General features: G+C 40.2%; 1 protein-coding gene across 6 annotated transcripts in view; it reads left to right on the top strand.

The window, feature by feature from the left end:
• ARMC8 (armadillo repeat containing 8) overlaps window positions 1-13,717 on the top strand; it is a 109,144-nt gene that overhangs the window by 84,388 nt on the left and 11,039 nt on the right. For 3 of the 6 annotated variants that reach the window (XM_027545299.1, XM_027545292.1, XM_027545274.1), the window contains 6 exons: window positions 1,903-1,989; window positions 4,263-4,355; window positions 4,705-4,746; window positions 6,674-6,823; window positions 8,206-8,301; window positions 12,028-12,123. In XM_027545299.1, the coding sequence (XP_027401100.1) occupies window positions 1,903-1,989; window positions 4,263-4,355; window positions 4,705-4,746; window positions 6,674-6,823; window positions 8,206-8,301; window positions 12,028-12,123 (564 nt within the window). The remainder of the gene's footprint in view (window positions 1-1,902; window positions 1,990-4,262; window positions 4,356-4,704; window positions 4,747-6,673; window positions 6,824-8,205; window positions 8,302-12,027; window positions 12,124-13,717) is intronic. The other 3 variants (XM_027545301.1, XM_027545284.1, XM_027545303.1) reach the window with 1 other exon arrangement.

The raw sequence follows: 13,717 nt of genomic DNA, 5'->3' as shown, positions 1-13,717 counted from the left end.
GGTTCTTTTTTACAAAATACACATTTTGAAAGTCATTTTTTTTTTTCTTAACAAGACACAGAACGTCCCTTCCTCCCAAAATACACTACCCTGAATTCATATTATTGTAAATTCCTGAACACATAGACAAGAAACAAAGCAACTTTTTAAAGCCTTGTTTGGCATTCACTTATTTCAACCAATGATTCTAAGTAGTATAATTTTGGAAAATCATTATTTCTCTTAATTCATAAGCGTTCTTTGAGTGCCCACTTTGTGCAGTGCCACTTAGGCCTGGATAAATTAAACTATAGATATTATTATAGATTATTCTAAACTATAGATATTATTATAGATTATTCTTTCAAAAAGCTTTAGTTTGTAAGTAGGAAAGGAGATTGGCAGGGCTGCACAAAGAATTTGAATAGTGGACAGTAATACGGGCCCTAAGAGAGGTCACAGACAATAGCAGTGGACTCAGGAAGATAGAATGACTTCTTTTTGGAAGGGCTTCTGGAAGAAGATGACTTTAAAGCATGGATAGAGATGTAGGAAGGACATGGCAAGGGAAGGGAAGGGTGAACAGAGTCTTAGAGTAGATTATGGCGAACACAGAGATTGGCCAGCATAGTATATGAGATTTGATCTTTATCACCCAGCTAACAATTCACAGGAGACTTAAAACACAGTATTTTAGGAGAATTGCTTCGATTTTGTAATTCTTGTTTGTTCTTAACATGGGAACTTCAGACTTGATTTAGCTGAAGAAAGCAGATAATCATTTAACTCTCCAAATTTTTTCTTTTTTTTAATGATCCATTTTCATTTTGTGTAACTAGAACTCCTAGGATTCCTTTTGGGGTCATAAGCCTGATCCTGGTCTGATTCCAAGTGCAAAGGATTTCTTTGAAGTGGATATGGCATATAACTGGTGGTGCTTATGAAGCCTTCTCTCTTTGAATCTAGAAGGAAGGGGTTCTGATAATAGCTAACAGCAATTAACCTTTGTCATCATGCTGTGTTGTTTTCTCTAAGTTCAGCAAGAGTCCATGATAGTTTGCTGTATAACTTGTATGAGTCTGATATTGTGTCTGATAGCAATTATGGCAAGGAGTTACCTTCTTTAAAACCTTATTTTTATGTAGCCATTACTGTGTGATAGTTTCTGCTCTAAAATCTTTTTATGTATTAATTTTCATACACATCCCTGAAGCAGACTCTGTTATTATCCTCATTTTACAGGCAAGGAATTCAGAAACTTATTACGTAATTGAACTGAAATTTGCATTCAGGCATTCTGCGTTCTTACGTCCATGCTATGCCACTTCCCTTATTCAGCAAATGACATTTAATCTTAAATATTCCCATCAAGGAAGTGTTGCGAAGTCTCAGACAGGTTAAGAAATGTGTTTATGTTCACGTGTCTAATAAGTGGAGGAGTGACGGTCAGGACCATGTGATTCCAGTCCTGAGAACCAATTCTTCACCTTGCTCTTCCTGTGTCATAGTTTGATCCATCCACATTCCTGTTCAGACAGGTCCTTCCAGAAGCAATGGAAAGGCTCAGGCCCTCGGGCAGTTCTGTGGTTTCCTAAGTGCCTGATGTGGTGGAATCAATTGGGTTAACTTGCCTCAGAGCAGTTCTCTGGTCTTCAAACCAGAGCACCCCATCCTAACTCGTGTCTGTCTCCTTTTCCATGTAGCAGTGAGCTGTAGTTCTCCAGCAAGACAGACCTGAGGGCCTTGGTCAGTCATCATGACAGCACTAGGTGAAGTCTCACTCAGTGTCAGGTGGATCTTTCCTCTCTCTCCAAGATGAGAAATCAGATTAAAAGATAATTGTTTTTGTTCTCATTTATTCTGATGATCTCACCTGCACGATTGCAAACTATTAATAGTATCCTTTTTTTTTTAATTCCATAGGTTTTACAAAATGCACCAGATGAAATCCTAGTAGTAGCATCGTCCATGCTATGTAATCTCCTTCTTGAATTTTCTCCAAGCAAAGAGGTTAGTGTTGATTTTCTCTTCCTAGATGACTTCTGCCCAGTCTAGAGCTTAGTTAAATAATTTTCACAGTAGTTGACATTAAAATTTGAGGCTCGGGGTTTAACACTACTTCTGAATTGTTTGGATGTTTAGATGTTGGGGGGCATTAAATTAATTTTAAAATATAGCTGTCATTCCCTGTTAGCCCTTCTCTGCCTGGCATATGCAGCTTATTTCAAAGATATTATAGCTTATAGTCAATCTGAACTGTCTAAAATTGTAAATATAGAAAATAATTACACAAGTAATAGACTATTTTCAAATTATATTTACTAAAGAATAAATTAAGACCCAATTTTGTAAACCAAGATTACATGGCATTGCAAGGAGATAACTGCTGGCACTGAAAAGTAATCTTTTTTTTTTTTTAAGCTTTATTTTGAAAAGTAATCTTTTTAATGTTAATTGTACTTATTTAGGGAGGGTTTACATTTGGGATTTTTTTTCCCCCTTATATGCATTTTATACATTGTTTGTGCATGCATTGTTTTTATGATAGAGAAAATGGAAATAAATTTTAATAAAGGGAAGAGGTTACCTGATAGAATTAGTTTTACAGTGTTGAAATGTCTCTGGTCTGCCTAGTCACGAGCTAGGTTTGGACACCATCCGTTACTAAGTGCATTTAGTGTCCCATTTTGGTGAATTTCTTTCCTGCACTGTAATACTTCAGACTTTTGACTGGTGTTTAGGAAGACATTAGTAATGAGGTGGTGGTTCAGAGACCATCATTCAGCAAGCGGAAATCTTGGGACAAAGTGGGAGAGACTGGTAGTTGTTCTGAAAGAAGGGGAGGCAGGATAGGACACCAGAGCACCTATCTCTGCTGAGGATGATGTGGTTGCAGTCAGTGTGACACTTTTAATCATCCTGAACAGCTACCTTCAGAATATTTAGCTAGCAAGGAAGGTAGATGGGCTCTGGTGTAGAGTCATTAACATGATTGATTTTTTAGTATTAAAAGTAAACTGGATTCTTAACTGGAAGGGAAGGAAATGGTATAAGCATTTATTGGGCTAGTTGACACAACTGGAATATGGACTAGTTTTAATAAAAGTATTGTTTTACTATCAGTTTTTCTGAATTTGGTAACTGTTCTATGGTTATCTAAGAGAATATCCTTGATCTTAGGAAATACTCATTGAGGTATTCAGGGTAAAGTGGCATGATGTTTTCATTCTACTTTTAAATGGTTCATAAAAAGGGTAAATAATGTGGATATGGGTGTGTAGAATGCAAGATATGATGATAAGTATGGCAGCATGTTAAAAATTGGTGAGTCTGGAAAAAGAATATATGGAAGTTCCTTAAATTGGTCTTGCTACCTTGTAAGTTTAAACTTATTTTAAAATAAAAAGTTTTTTTTCAACTGTACAGTTTGTACTAGTAAAGTGTATTTTTCTTCAAATATGTCATCTTGAAAGGCACTGACCTTTGTCTTAGTATGCAAGTCTGAATTGCTTAAGACATTTCTAGAACCCACTTCAAAAATAGACCTTTCAAGCATTCGCTGGTGATGGTAAATCAGTCCTCTAAGGTTTGAATTTTTTAGAAACTATCAAAACCTATTTTCAGCCAAATACCATAAATAAAGCAAGTCGTCAGACTAACACATGCTATTTTAGGTATAAAATGTATCACATTTAATACCTAAAATATTTGACTAAATATTTATACCTATACTTGACTATAAAAGTACAAGACTATTTTGCTTGTATAATTGATAGGTAGTCCTGAAAGTAGTTCCAAAAGCTGAATTCTGCAGCACATTGATGAATAAGGTTAACAATTTGGAAGGAAGTTAGTTCTGTTCTAAACCAACCATGTCACTTCGTAGTCACAGTTTGTGAAGAACACTGGCACACATGCTGCCGCAGAGCAGGGAGTGGCTGTCTCAGAGGAGGGCAGGGAGCGTGTGGAACTAGGTAACAGATCACAAGGGCAAGAGTCAACGTACACAGAAGTGGGGTATCTCCTGAGTCTTTCAGGACTACAGGGAAAAAGGAGACAACAGGCTTTACTTTGGCTTTTGGATCTGTGACAGAGTCATTGTCCCTACACTTGCCCTTCTCAAGGTGATTTTTGTAGCCACCTCACTCCCTGCCTTGTGAAGGTTGCTTGGAATTGGTAACAGGAGGAAAGAAATCGTAGGCAGAGTGCCAGGCTGTGTATATTATATACACTTCATTTACAAACCTGTCTTTAAAACTGTTTTTTCTCCTTTCCAATCACAGCCAATTTTAGAATCAGGAGCTGTAGAGCTACTTTGTGGACTAACCCAAAGTGAAAATCCTGCTTTACGAGTGAATGGAATTTGGGCTTTAATGGTATGTTTCACAAAGAGGAGAAAGCAGTTACTGAAGTTAAAACTAAAGAATGTTTTATTTGGAGTGTCTGAAATTTTCTTTTTTAAAATCTTAACTCTTTTGGCTCAGTTTTATGAAGACCTAGGACCTAAAAGATTTCATTCACCTTTCAGATTTGAATATAAGCAAGTTTCATGGCCACTGTGTTCCTTGGTTCTCCTATTTATTAAGAAAAGTAGAATTTGGGGGAAAAAGTTTTCTTCATCATGAACTCATTGATATCTGTGTAGAGCTACATACTTTGCAGGGTGGTTTTGTGTCTCCTTTAAAACGTCTTTGTGAAGTAAGCTAGAGTATACGTATTTTACAGATGAGAAAACTAAGCACAGAGTGGTTGAACAGCTTGCCCAAGGTAAGAGAGTTAGGTATACATGCTCAATAATTTCTTAGCAGTTTCTAGTGAATAACTTGTAATAATCTGAATTCTAAAACTGTGTAACTATGAAGTCAGAAAACCATTTTTCCTTAAAATTTTTTCAAATAAAATCTATTGAAATTGAAAATCATAATTCTACATGAGTTTTTTAAACATAATTATAGCAGTTAATAATTCAATCCAATATGCCAGAAACTAAGCTAAGAGTTTATATTTTCTATCTGTAATTTTTATTTTACATTATATTGGTATTGATTCACCTTGCAATTGAGAAAATGGAATTTAGAGGGTAAATGAATCATCTAAGGCCTCACAGCTAATATATGCTAGAAACGGGTTCTGGGCCTGTCCCCGGCCCATGTTCATCCTCTGGTACTGTGCTGTGTCTGCTGTCTTTTCACCCAAATTTTGGGATGGAAATAATCGTCTTTCAGGAAAGCACTGAGTGTATCAGATTCAGTTATTTTTCTTCTTAACTTAACAGCTTTTGGACTTCTCTTTCTTGAAACTCTTTCCCAGGAATTTTTTTCCCCCTCACTTTGTACTCAGCCTCCTTTTCAAGCTTTTTCTCGAGACACTCCCCCAAATTTCGTTTCCCAGTTTCCACTTCCCTTTACACTATAGTTTCAGGGACTTCATCTGCGCTCATGGTTTCAGCTCCCGTCACAGAAGAGGTTGCTTTGGAATATGCATATCCAGGTAGACTTGTTCCCTGTTTCACAGGTTGTCACTTCAGTGGCTAATGGGACTTCATTTGAGGGCTCTCTGACAAGTACAGTTTTAATGCTGAAAACTAAACTTAGCCCACTCTTCAAATTCATATTAACTGTCTTATTCTCATCAGTCTCCTTATTACCAGCTGTTATGTTCTGATTCACAGAGTATAAAACCTTGGAATTCTCTTTGGCCTGGGTTTCTTGACACCCAACCCAGTACTCTTTTTGCTCTGACATGTTGCCTATATTCAGAATTTCATCTTTCATATGTCTTGGATCCTTCATTTCAAAAAGTTCCTGGAGGGCAATAACCACATATTATATTAAGTCTCTAGTTTACAAGAGATTTTTAAACCAGAAGTTGATTTATGAATTATTTGGAATTTGCCTTTTTTTTTTCCCTTCAGACATGTTGTTATAGCTTCAGGTTAAGCTAGGGTAATCTATAATATGTCCAGAAAGGAGAAAAAGGAGCAAAATAGCTCCTGGCCATCTGGGGCTGCTGGTCTTGGGTACATCTCTCCCCTCCGCCCCCGAGAACCTCCTGCATGGTTTGGCCAGCCATATCAGCAGTACCAGAGAACTGTGAATGCAGTAGGTGGTTTGTGCCAGTAAAGTTAACAAAACCCGCTGTTTATTTCATGCATAATAGAGGAGTAGCTTTAAGTCTTTCTCAAAGTACTTGTCACAGTATAGTTGTTAGCAGTCATTTTGTTATTAAAGTACACGGAAAGCAACTTGATAGCCAGAAGGGTATTCTCGAAAATAATAACCAAGCTCATAGATACAGAGAACAGATTGGTGGTTCCAGAGGTGGGGGTGGGGGTGGGAGAAATGGGTGAACTGTTTTGTTTTTGTAGTTTAAATAAATTGAACTAAATAAATGAAAATTTAAAAATTATAATAGTAGGTTTTGTATTTATTTGAGAAGTCTTAAGACATGAAGATGCCATGTCAGAAAGTGGTCATATTTCTCATTGAGGAGTATGTATAGGAGTGACAATTAACTTTTCTCTTGACAGACAGAATTATAGGTGATTAACAGGAATTATAAAAATAATGTGGCTTATCCTTAAGGATTTTCTGCAGATTCTGTTTATACTTGAAAATTATTAGAATTACTATTAAAATATAATTTAATAAAGCAAATGTAGACGTGATTCTTGAAACTTCTTTAATCCTTCCAGAATATGGCATTTCAGGCTGAACAAAAAATAAAAGCAGATATTTTGCGAAGCTTGAGTACTGAACAGCTCTTCCGGTTATTATCAGATTCAGATTTGAATGTGCTGATGAAGACATTGGGACTTCTTAGAAACCTACTCTCTACTCGCCCTGTAAGTAAAATCACCCGAGTTTCCAGATTAACTAGCCTGGCATATACATTACAGAGCACTGCCCTGCCTCTCTGCTCCCATCAACATCTGCCCAGAAGTTATGATCCAAGGCATGCCCCTTGCCAAAGAAGCCAGGAGTTGATATTTAGACCTGGCACCTTCCTAGATGTTCTGGAGCTGCTTCACCATGTGGCCTCCACTCCTGCATGCCTGTCCTGTCTCCCCCTCTTGGTCCTACATGCTAGATGGGAGCCTGCCTTTGTTGCTTTATTCTGACTTGGTTTGCCAGCCAGAATGGGTTTTCTCATCTGCCTAAATCTCTTATCTCTGGGGCCTGAGCTTCTGTCCCTTGGTAGACTCCTCAGTGCCATCTCCTTGCCCACATTGACTGGACTGACCTCTAGAGGTGTCAGCCTGGAGAGCAGTGGGCATATGTCAGAGCAGGAGAGGCTGAGCCTTGTTGTGGGGTCTTTCTTGCTGTTCTCTAATGTTCCCCAAACAGCAGGGTCAGTGGCCTTCAGGCAGATAAACATGGGTGGTTCCCTTCTGTGTGCATCACTTTTGTTCTGAGTCCTTTCTGTACATTTGTGCCCCAAAAGCGTATTAGTAAATCTACACCATATTTTCCAGGTCCCTGGCTTCTCCTCCTCCCCAATCCACTTTTTAGCTTCCTTACTATTTAGTATCTTTGGGCTCAAGAATCCTCAGTGATTGCAGTTCTATATTCTGTCAGGCCAAGTGTCTGCTATCTTCATCTTGACGTCATCAACAGCAAAAAATTGAAGGCAAAATATAGCTTCACAACATAATACAGGCACACCTTGGAGATACTGCTGGTTTTGGTTTCCAGACCACTGCAATAAAACAAGTCACAAGAATTTTTTTGATTTCCCAGTGCATGTAAAAGTTATATTTACACTGTGCTATAGTCTGTTAAGCATTATGTCTTAAGAAGAAAATGTATTGTTAACATGCCCTAATTAAAAAATAATGCTGTTGGAAAAATGGCACCAATAGACTTGCTCCACACGGTTACCACAAACCTTCAATTTTTTTTTTATTAAAAAAAAAAACAAAACAATATATCGTCAGCATGCAATAAATTGACTTGAATTTGAGCAAACTCTGGGAGATAATGGAGGACAGAGAAGCCTGGACTGCTGCAGTCCATGAGGTTGCAAAGAGTTGGACACAACGACTGAACAGCAACAACATACTTGTAAACAGGGTTCTGTGGCCTCTGGTCCTATACTCATGGTGTTCTCTATGAAGCAATTGTGTACTGCCCTGTAATGTTTAACTTTTGGAAGCCTTCTGTTCTTTCCTATTGTCTTTTTCTTTGTTCTCCAGATGATAATTGTGGATTTCCCATTGTTTTGCAGCACATAGATAAAATAATGAGCACTCACGGAAAGCAAATTATGCAAGCCGTCACTCTTATTTTGGAAGGGGAGCATAACATTGAAGTCAAAGAGCAGGTATGTGTTCCCCCTTGTTTTTTTGAGGAATATCTTTTGAGTGTGAGTACCAAGAGGAATAGTAGTTAGGAACCTCCTGAGTCACTCTGTTGCAAAAGACGGTGCTGAGTTCAGAAGTGCTGTAGACACAGGAAGGGTCTGAAGGAAAAGACCCTCCACCATCCCTGAAACTCTTTGCAAGAATTCTTCCTCCTGGAATGGAAGAAGACACGAGCAGAGTCTATAGTTTTACCCTGTGTCATGCACTATATACAGTGTCTGTCACTATGGGGATGGACGCCTCTGACCATCTTAGAGTGAATCCTTTTCCCAGGATTCACATTTCTAGCCCTCTGTATCACTATGCTCTGAACCAAATTCCTGCAACTTCCTAATGAAAACCCCCTTATGCTGAAGACATCTTTTATTTCTTTACTCTCATACATCCTTCTTCCTTATTTCTATCTCATACCCCTTCTTTCTGTTGTGTTTCAATAGGGCAAGTTTAGGATAGACATAAAAGTACAGAGGCTGTATGTTCATTAGGGAACAGTTTGGGAATTACTTTTCTCTAGTTCCTGGGGTTTATTACAAGAATTTTAACATAGTATATACGACATTTTGTCGTAAAAGAAAAAGTCACCTGCACACATATTTAACTCAAGATCTGAGATAATGGTAATGTTCAACTTGCCGACTTAAATGTTGGCTCTGTGGGTGTGTTCATTTCACAGTTCATTGAGCTGTACACTTACATGTATGGAAGAAACTTGCCCAAGATCATCTGTGGAGAGTTGGGCCCACTTCCTTACCCTCTGTGTTCCTGAGTTAAAGCAATTCATCAGGCTTCAGAAGAGCAGTCCAGGAGGCAAGAGTAGTAGGACTGGGGAGCTCTGTTGGAATTTGTGAGCAAAGAAGGTGATAGATTTGACAAAGTGATTTTAGACAGACATTTTAGGTGATTCTTATTGAAATTCAGTAACGAACAACTATGTTTTGTGATGAACAAAATTTGAACACAGAAAAACTATGATTTTGTAGGCATCACTGAAGTTAGGGTAAATGAGATTCATTTCTAGAACACAATAAAGACACAGTGGTCAAAATAAGCTATTCTACATGGAGAGCATAGAAATTTGTCTGTGAAGAAGCTCACCTAGATGGAATTCCACTAACTTGAAAAGTGAAGCAAGGTAGAAAGGTGAGGCAAGATTCGGATGGGGGCAAAAGAAAAGACCAACAACAATAAGGTGTTTTGGTAGAATCCAATGATACCTACTCACACAGGTTTGGGTAATGGGAAGTGTGGGTGACTATGGGGAGGCTTAAACTGTCTGCTTTTTAGCTAGATGTTTAATTCTTCTCAAAAGAATCAAAGATACATTCTCTTTTTATATTTTATTGAGGTATATGAATATATAATAAGGTACATATATTTAAAGCATACAGTGTGATAAGTTGACATATGTATATGCCATGAAACAATCACTGTGATCAAGATAGTGAACATATCTGACCTTAAAACAGGAACACAAGAAGTGTTCCATTCTAACCTCTCCTATTGAGCATCATACTAAAACTGCATTATCCATTTCAGGGGTTTAGCACACTTGTTTCTACAAAGGGCAAGGTAAATATTTTAAGTTGGCAGGCTATACAGTCTCTGTAGCAACTTCTTAACTGCGATGTTGTAACCTGAATTCAGGTATAAACATTATGCAAGCAAGTAGATGTGGCTGTCTTCCAGTAAAACTTTATTTACCAAAACAGGTATTGGGTTGCTTTGGATTCAGCCTACAGGCCATAATTTGCCGATTACTACTCTGTATCATTGATTTCCAGTTGTTCACATGAAAGCTTGGATGTGTGTATGTGTTGCTTTTATCTCTGCTCCCTAGCTCATGTGTTAAATAGGCTTGGCCCAAGAACTAACTTAGTCTCTTTAAGATTTGGTTTCTTGTCTCCATCAGAATACTCACAGTAGGAGTGTGTGGGCTTGAGAGCAGAACTGTAGCTCACTCTGCCATGCTGGACAAGTCTGAGGATGCATGGGTGTATTCTTACCTGCAAGAAGGGGAATCACTTACCTATCTTGCTGGCCTAGTCTATTCTGAGGGCTGTTTCCTGAAATCCTCCCTTCTATCCCTTGTCCTAGTAGGTAAGAGAGAGGTAGTTCTTCCCTAGGTGAGTCTAAATTCTTGTCCATAGTTAAGAGTCCAATCCTGTTTTTCCTCTTTGCTGTCTCCTCAGTCCTGAAAAATTCAAGGGTGTTGTGCCTGTCAACACTTCTGACAGACACACCATGTACCAGATTTCAGGTCACTGAAATCTGACATCTTCCTCAGGTCATCTCTCTCCCACTTGTGGGGCATATCAGGGTCTCCTCATTATGATCTAAGCACCCTGGAATAATAGTCCCCCAATGCCTTGGATCATAAATGGTCTATTTTCTGTTTCCTGTATCCTAGGGACAACCTCAGTACTCACTCCTTAACAGTCTAATCACTGTGGTGTTGTTAACCCAGGAAAAATAAGACCATATACCCTTTAAGATATTTGAGGGTTTGGGCCATAGGAAGAAAACATCCTCTTCAATTAGCTATAACCTGTAAGCTTAACAAACTGAAGTCTAGCAAAGAAAAAGGTTAAAATTGGAGAAAATGTTTTTGAATTCAGATCCCATCCCCGCCTCTGGTCCCTTTTCTTTGAGAGATTCCTCACTGTGCTCGTGGACTTGGTGCCACTTCCTCCAAGAAACCTTCCCTGGCCCTTCCCTGCCCTTGTGTTGTCACACGGATGGACTTGGTGCTTTCTCAGTTCTGCTTTCACCTCAGTTGCACCACAGTGAAATGTAACTGTGTGTTTGCCTTTGGAGTTAGGGAGTTTGTCCTGTTCCTCTCTCAGCCTGTTGCCCAGTGGAGTGGGCGGAGTTCAGGCACATTACAGGTGCTCGGCCAGTGTTTGTGGAATTGCTGGGGCTGGCACTGGCTCAATATCCCTGCCACAGGCCCTTCACCTTTACCTTAATCCCTGCTACCTGCTGGTTTGGCTGTGAGGATGTAACAGCTGACAAGAGTAGGCTCTTCTTCCAGTACCAAGGTGGGCACCGTCCTCAAGAGTGCCAGCTGGCACAGGCTCCCTCCACCCTGCACATTAGGCCAACCTGGACCAGCTCCTGCACACATTTTTCTTCCCTTTCTGTTCCTCTGGTAGGGTTCCAAAAAGTCAAGAGGTCCTCATCTCATGAGGCTAATGGACAGGGTCAGGTCTCTATCTAGAAGGTCATGGGCTTGGAAACAAGTAGCATCTAGAAGGAGGAGTAGGAGGAGTTATAGCACCTACAAAGCTTCTACTCAAGAGACTACTGCTTTGAAGAAACCTTGTGGGTTAGTAGTAAGAGTGCCTTTTAAAAATGAGAATTTCAAGAAAATAATAATAAATTACATTTTCCCTTTGATTTATGTGATAACATGACCATGGCTGCCTTTGCCTAGCAGTGATGGTTTATGCCTAGAAAGAAGCCTCTGAAGCATTTGGGTTTTCGTCTACCTAAGGCAGACTTTTTTAGGTGTGGTTACTTTTCTGGGCAGTGACGTTAGGGGATAAGAAATCAGGGCATTCAGAGGGGAACATGTGAGAATCAGGAACATGTACTGCAGGTGGGAAATTGCCCAGGTTCTTGAAAGAGCTTGAGTCTGGGGACTTCAGAACTTTCCTGACCTCCTCCCGCCCTTTGTTCTTTTCCAGACACTGTGCATCTTAGCCAACATAGCAGATGGGACAACAGCAAAAGAACTTATTATGACCAATGATGACATCCTGCAGAAAATCAAGTATTATATGGTAGGCCTTTGTCCCTTGCATGACTCTACCCTAGCTGCACATTAGAAGGTGAGGACAGGTAGCGCTGCTAGCTTGAAATAAATTGTGCAGAAATTAAACAAAGGATACAGTCCTCTGTAACCAATCCCAGAAATCCTCTTCCATCCTGAAAACTGAAACACCACCAAGCCCTTGAGGCTTGTACCACTGGGCAGTGTCCCCACTCATCACCCCATTTTTCACCCTGTCACCTGATTGCAGCCTTCTTACACAGTGAAGAACTTGGGCCCTTGGCCTTCTCTCAGCGCCCCTAATCCTGTCTTCCCTCTCAAAGTTTCAATCCTGTGCAGATGAACCCTCTAGTCTCTGGTACCTCTGGCTCTTATTCTTTGACCAGTTTGTTTTCAATCATAATCTGCTACCTACCTGTAGACACCTCAGCTATGTACTGCCAAAGCCTTACTGGGATCTTGTCAACACCAGAAACTGCCCCTTGCCAAAATCTGGAAGTTAGACATGCTTCCTCTCTTCATTCTGTCAGTGTCTCCTGCTGCTGCTGCTGCTAAGTCGCTTCAGTCGTGTCTGACTCTGTGCGACCCCATAGACGGTAGCCCATCAGGCTCCCCCGTCCCTGGGATTCTCCAGGCAAGAACACTGGAGTGGGTTGCCATTTCCTTCTCCAATGCATGAAAGTGGAAAGTGAAAGTGAAGTCACTCAGTCGTGTCCGACTCTTAGCGACCCCGTGGACTGCAGCCTACCAGGCTCCTCTGTCCATGGGATTTTCCAGGCAAGAGTACTGGAATGGGGTGCTGTTGCCTTCTCCGCAGTGTCTCCTAGGGAAACCCTAACTGTGGATGAACCTGTCTTCTCTTTGTCTGCATGGTGGAGTTAACAACTATAGAGAAAGGCACAAAACCAGACGGACTGGTTTCTTGTTAAATGCACACCCACGTGTGCACTCAGCACTGCTTAGTGTCCCCTCTGCTTCTCCAGCATGCTGGCACCTCCATCCTCCACAAGAACAGGCTCTTACCTTCTCATTGTTTAGACCTCACCTTCTCTTTCCCTCATCACTCCTAGGGGCGACCTCACCTTTTTTTTTATGAGGGAAATAGAAGCCAAAGTCTTCAGTGGTTGCCTATTACACCTTGAATAAAATCCATCCTCCCCCCACCTTTTGCTGCCTGTGAAGTCCTGCATGACCTGGCTCATCTGTGCCCCCAGCTCCTTTCTTTCCCCTCATACCTTTGTTCACTAGTGTGGCCTCCTTTTGTTCTTCAGAGAGGCCGTGCAAGTTCTTTCCTGCCTCAGGACCATCACACATGCCCGCCCTTTTGCCTGGAGCACTCTGCTCTCCATTCCTTCATGGGGTTCCTTCTCGCCTGTTGGATCTTAGCTCAGCTGACACTTCCTTCTGGACTCTTGTCTGCGCAGGTTATTCTTTGTTACTGCATCCTATTCCCTTCTTCAGAGCACTTAGCTCAATTATCACCCCTTATAGTTGTTTGTTAGTGAACCTACTGAGCATAAGCTTCACGAGGGCAATGATTGTGTCAGTTCTGTGTATAATTGTATATCTATCACCTGTAGAGTGCCTAGCCTTTAAGTATATGC

The sequence above is a fragment of the Bos indicus x Bos taurus genome, chromosome 1, assembly GCF_003369695.1.
Source record: "Bos indicus x Bos taurus breed Angus x Brahman F1 hybrid chromosome 1, Bos_hybrid_MaternalHap_v2.0, whole genome shotgun sequence".
NCBI classification, from domain to species: Eukaryota; Metazoa; Chordata; class Mammalia; order Artiodactyla; family Bovidae; genus Bos; species Bos indicus x Bos taurus.
Note: the sequence above shows the minus strand (reverse complement) of the source record. Positions and strands in the feature narration are given on the sequence as shown.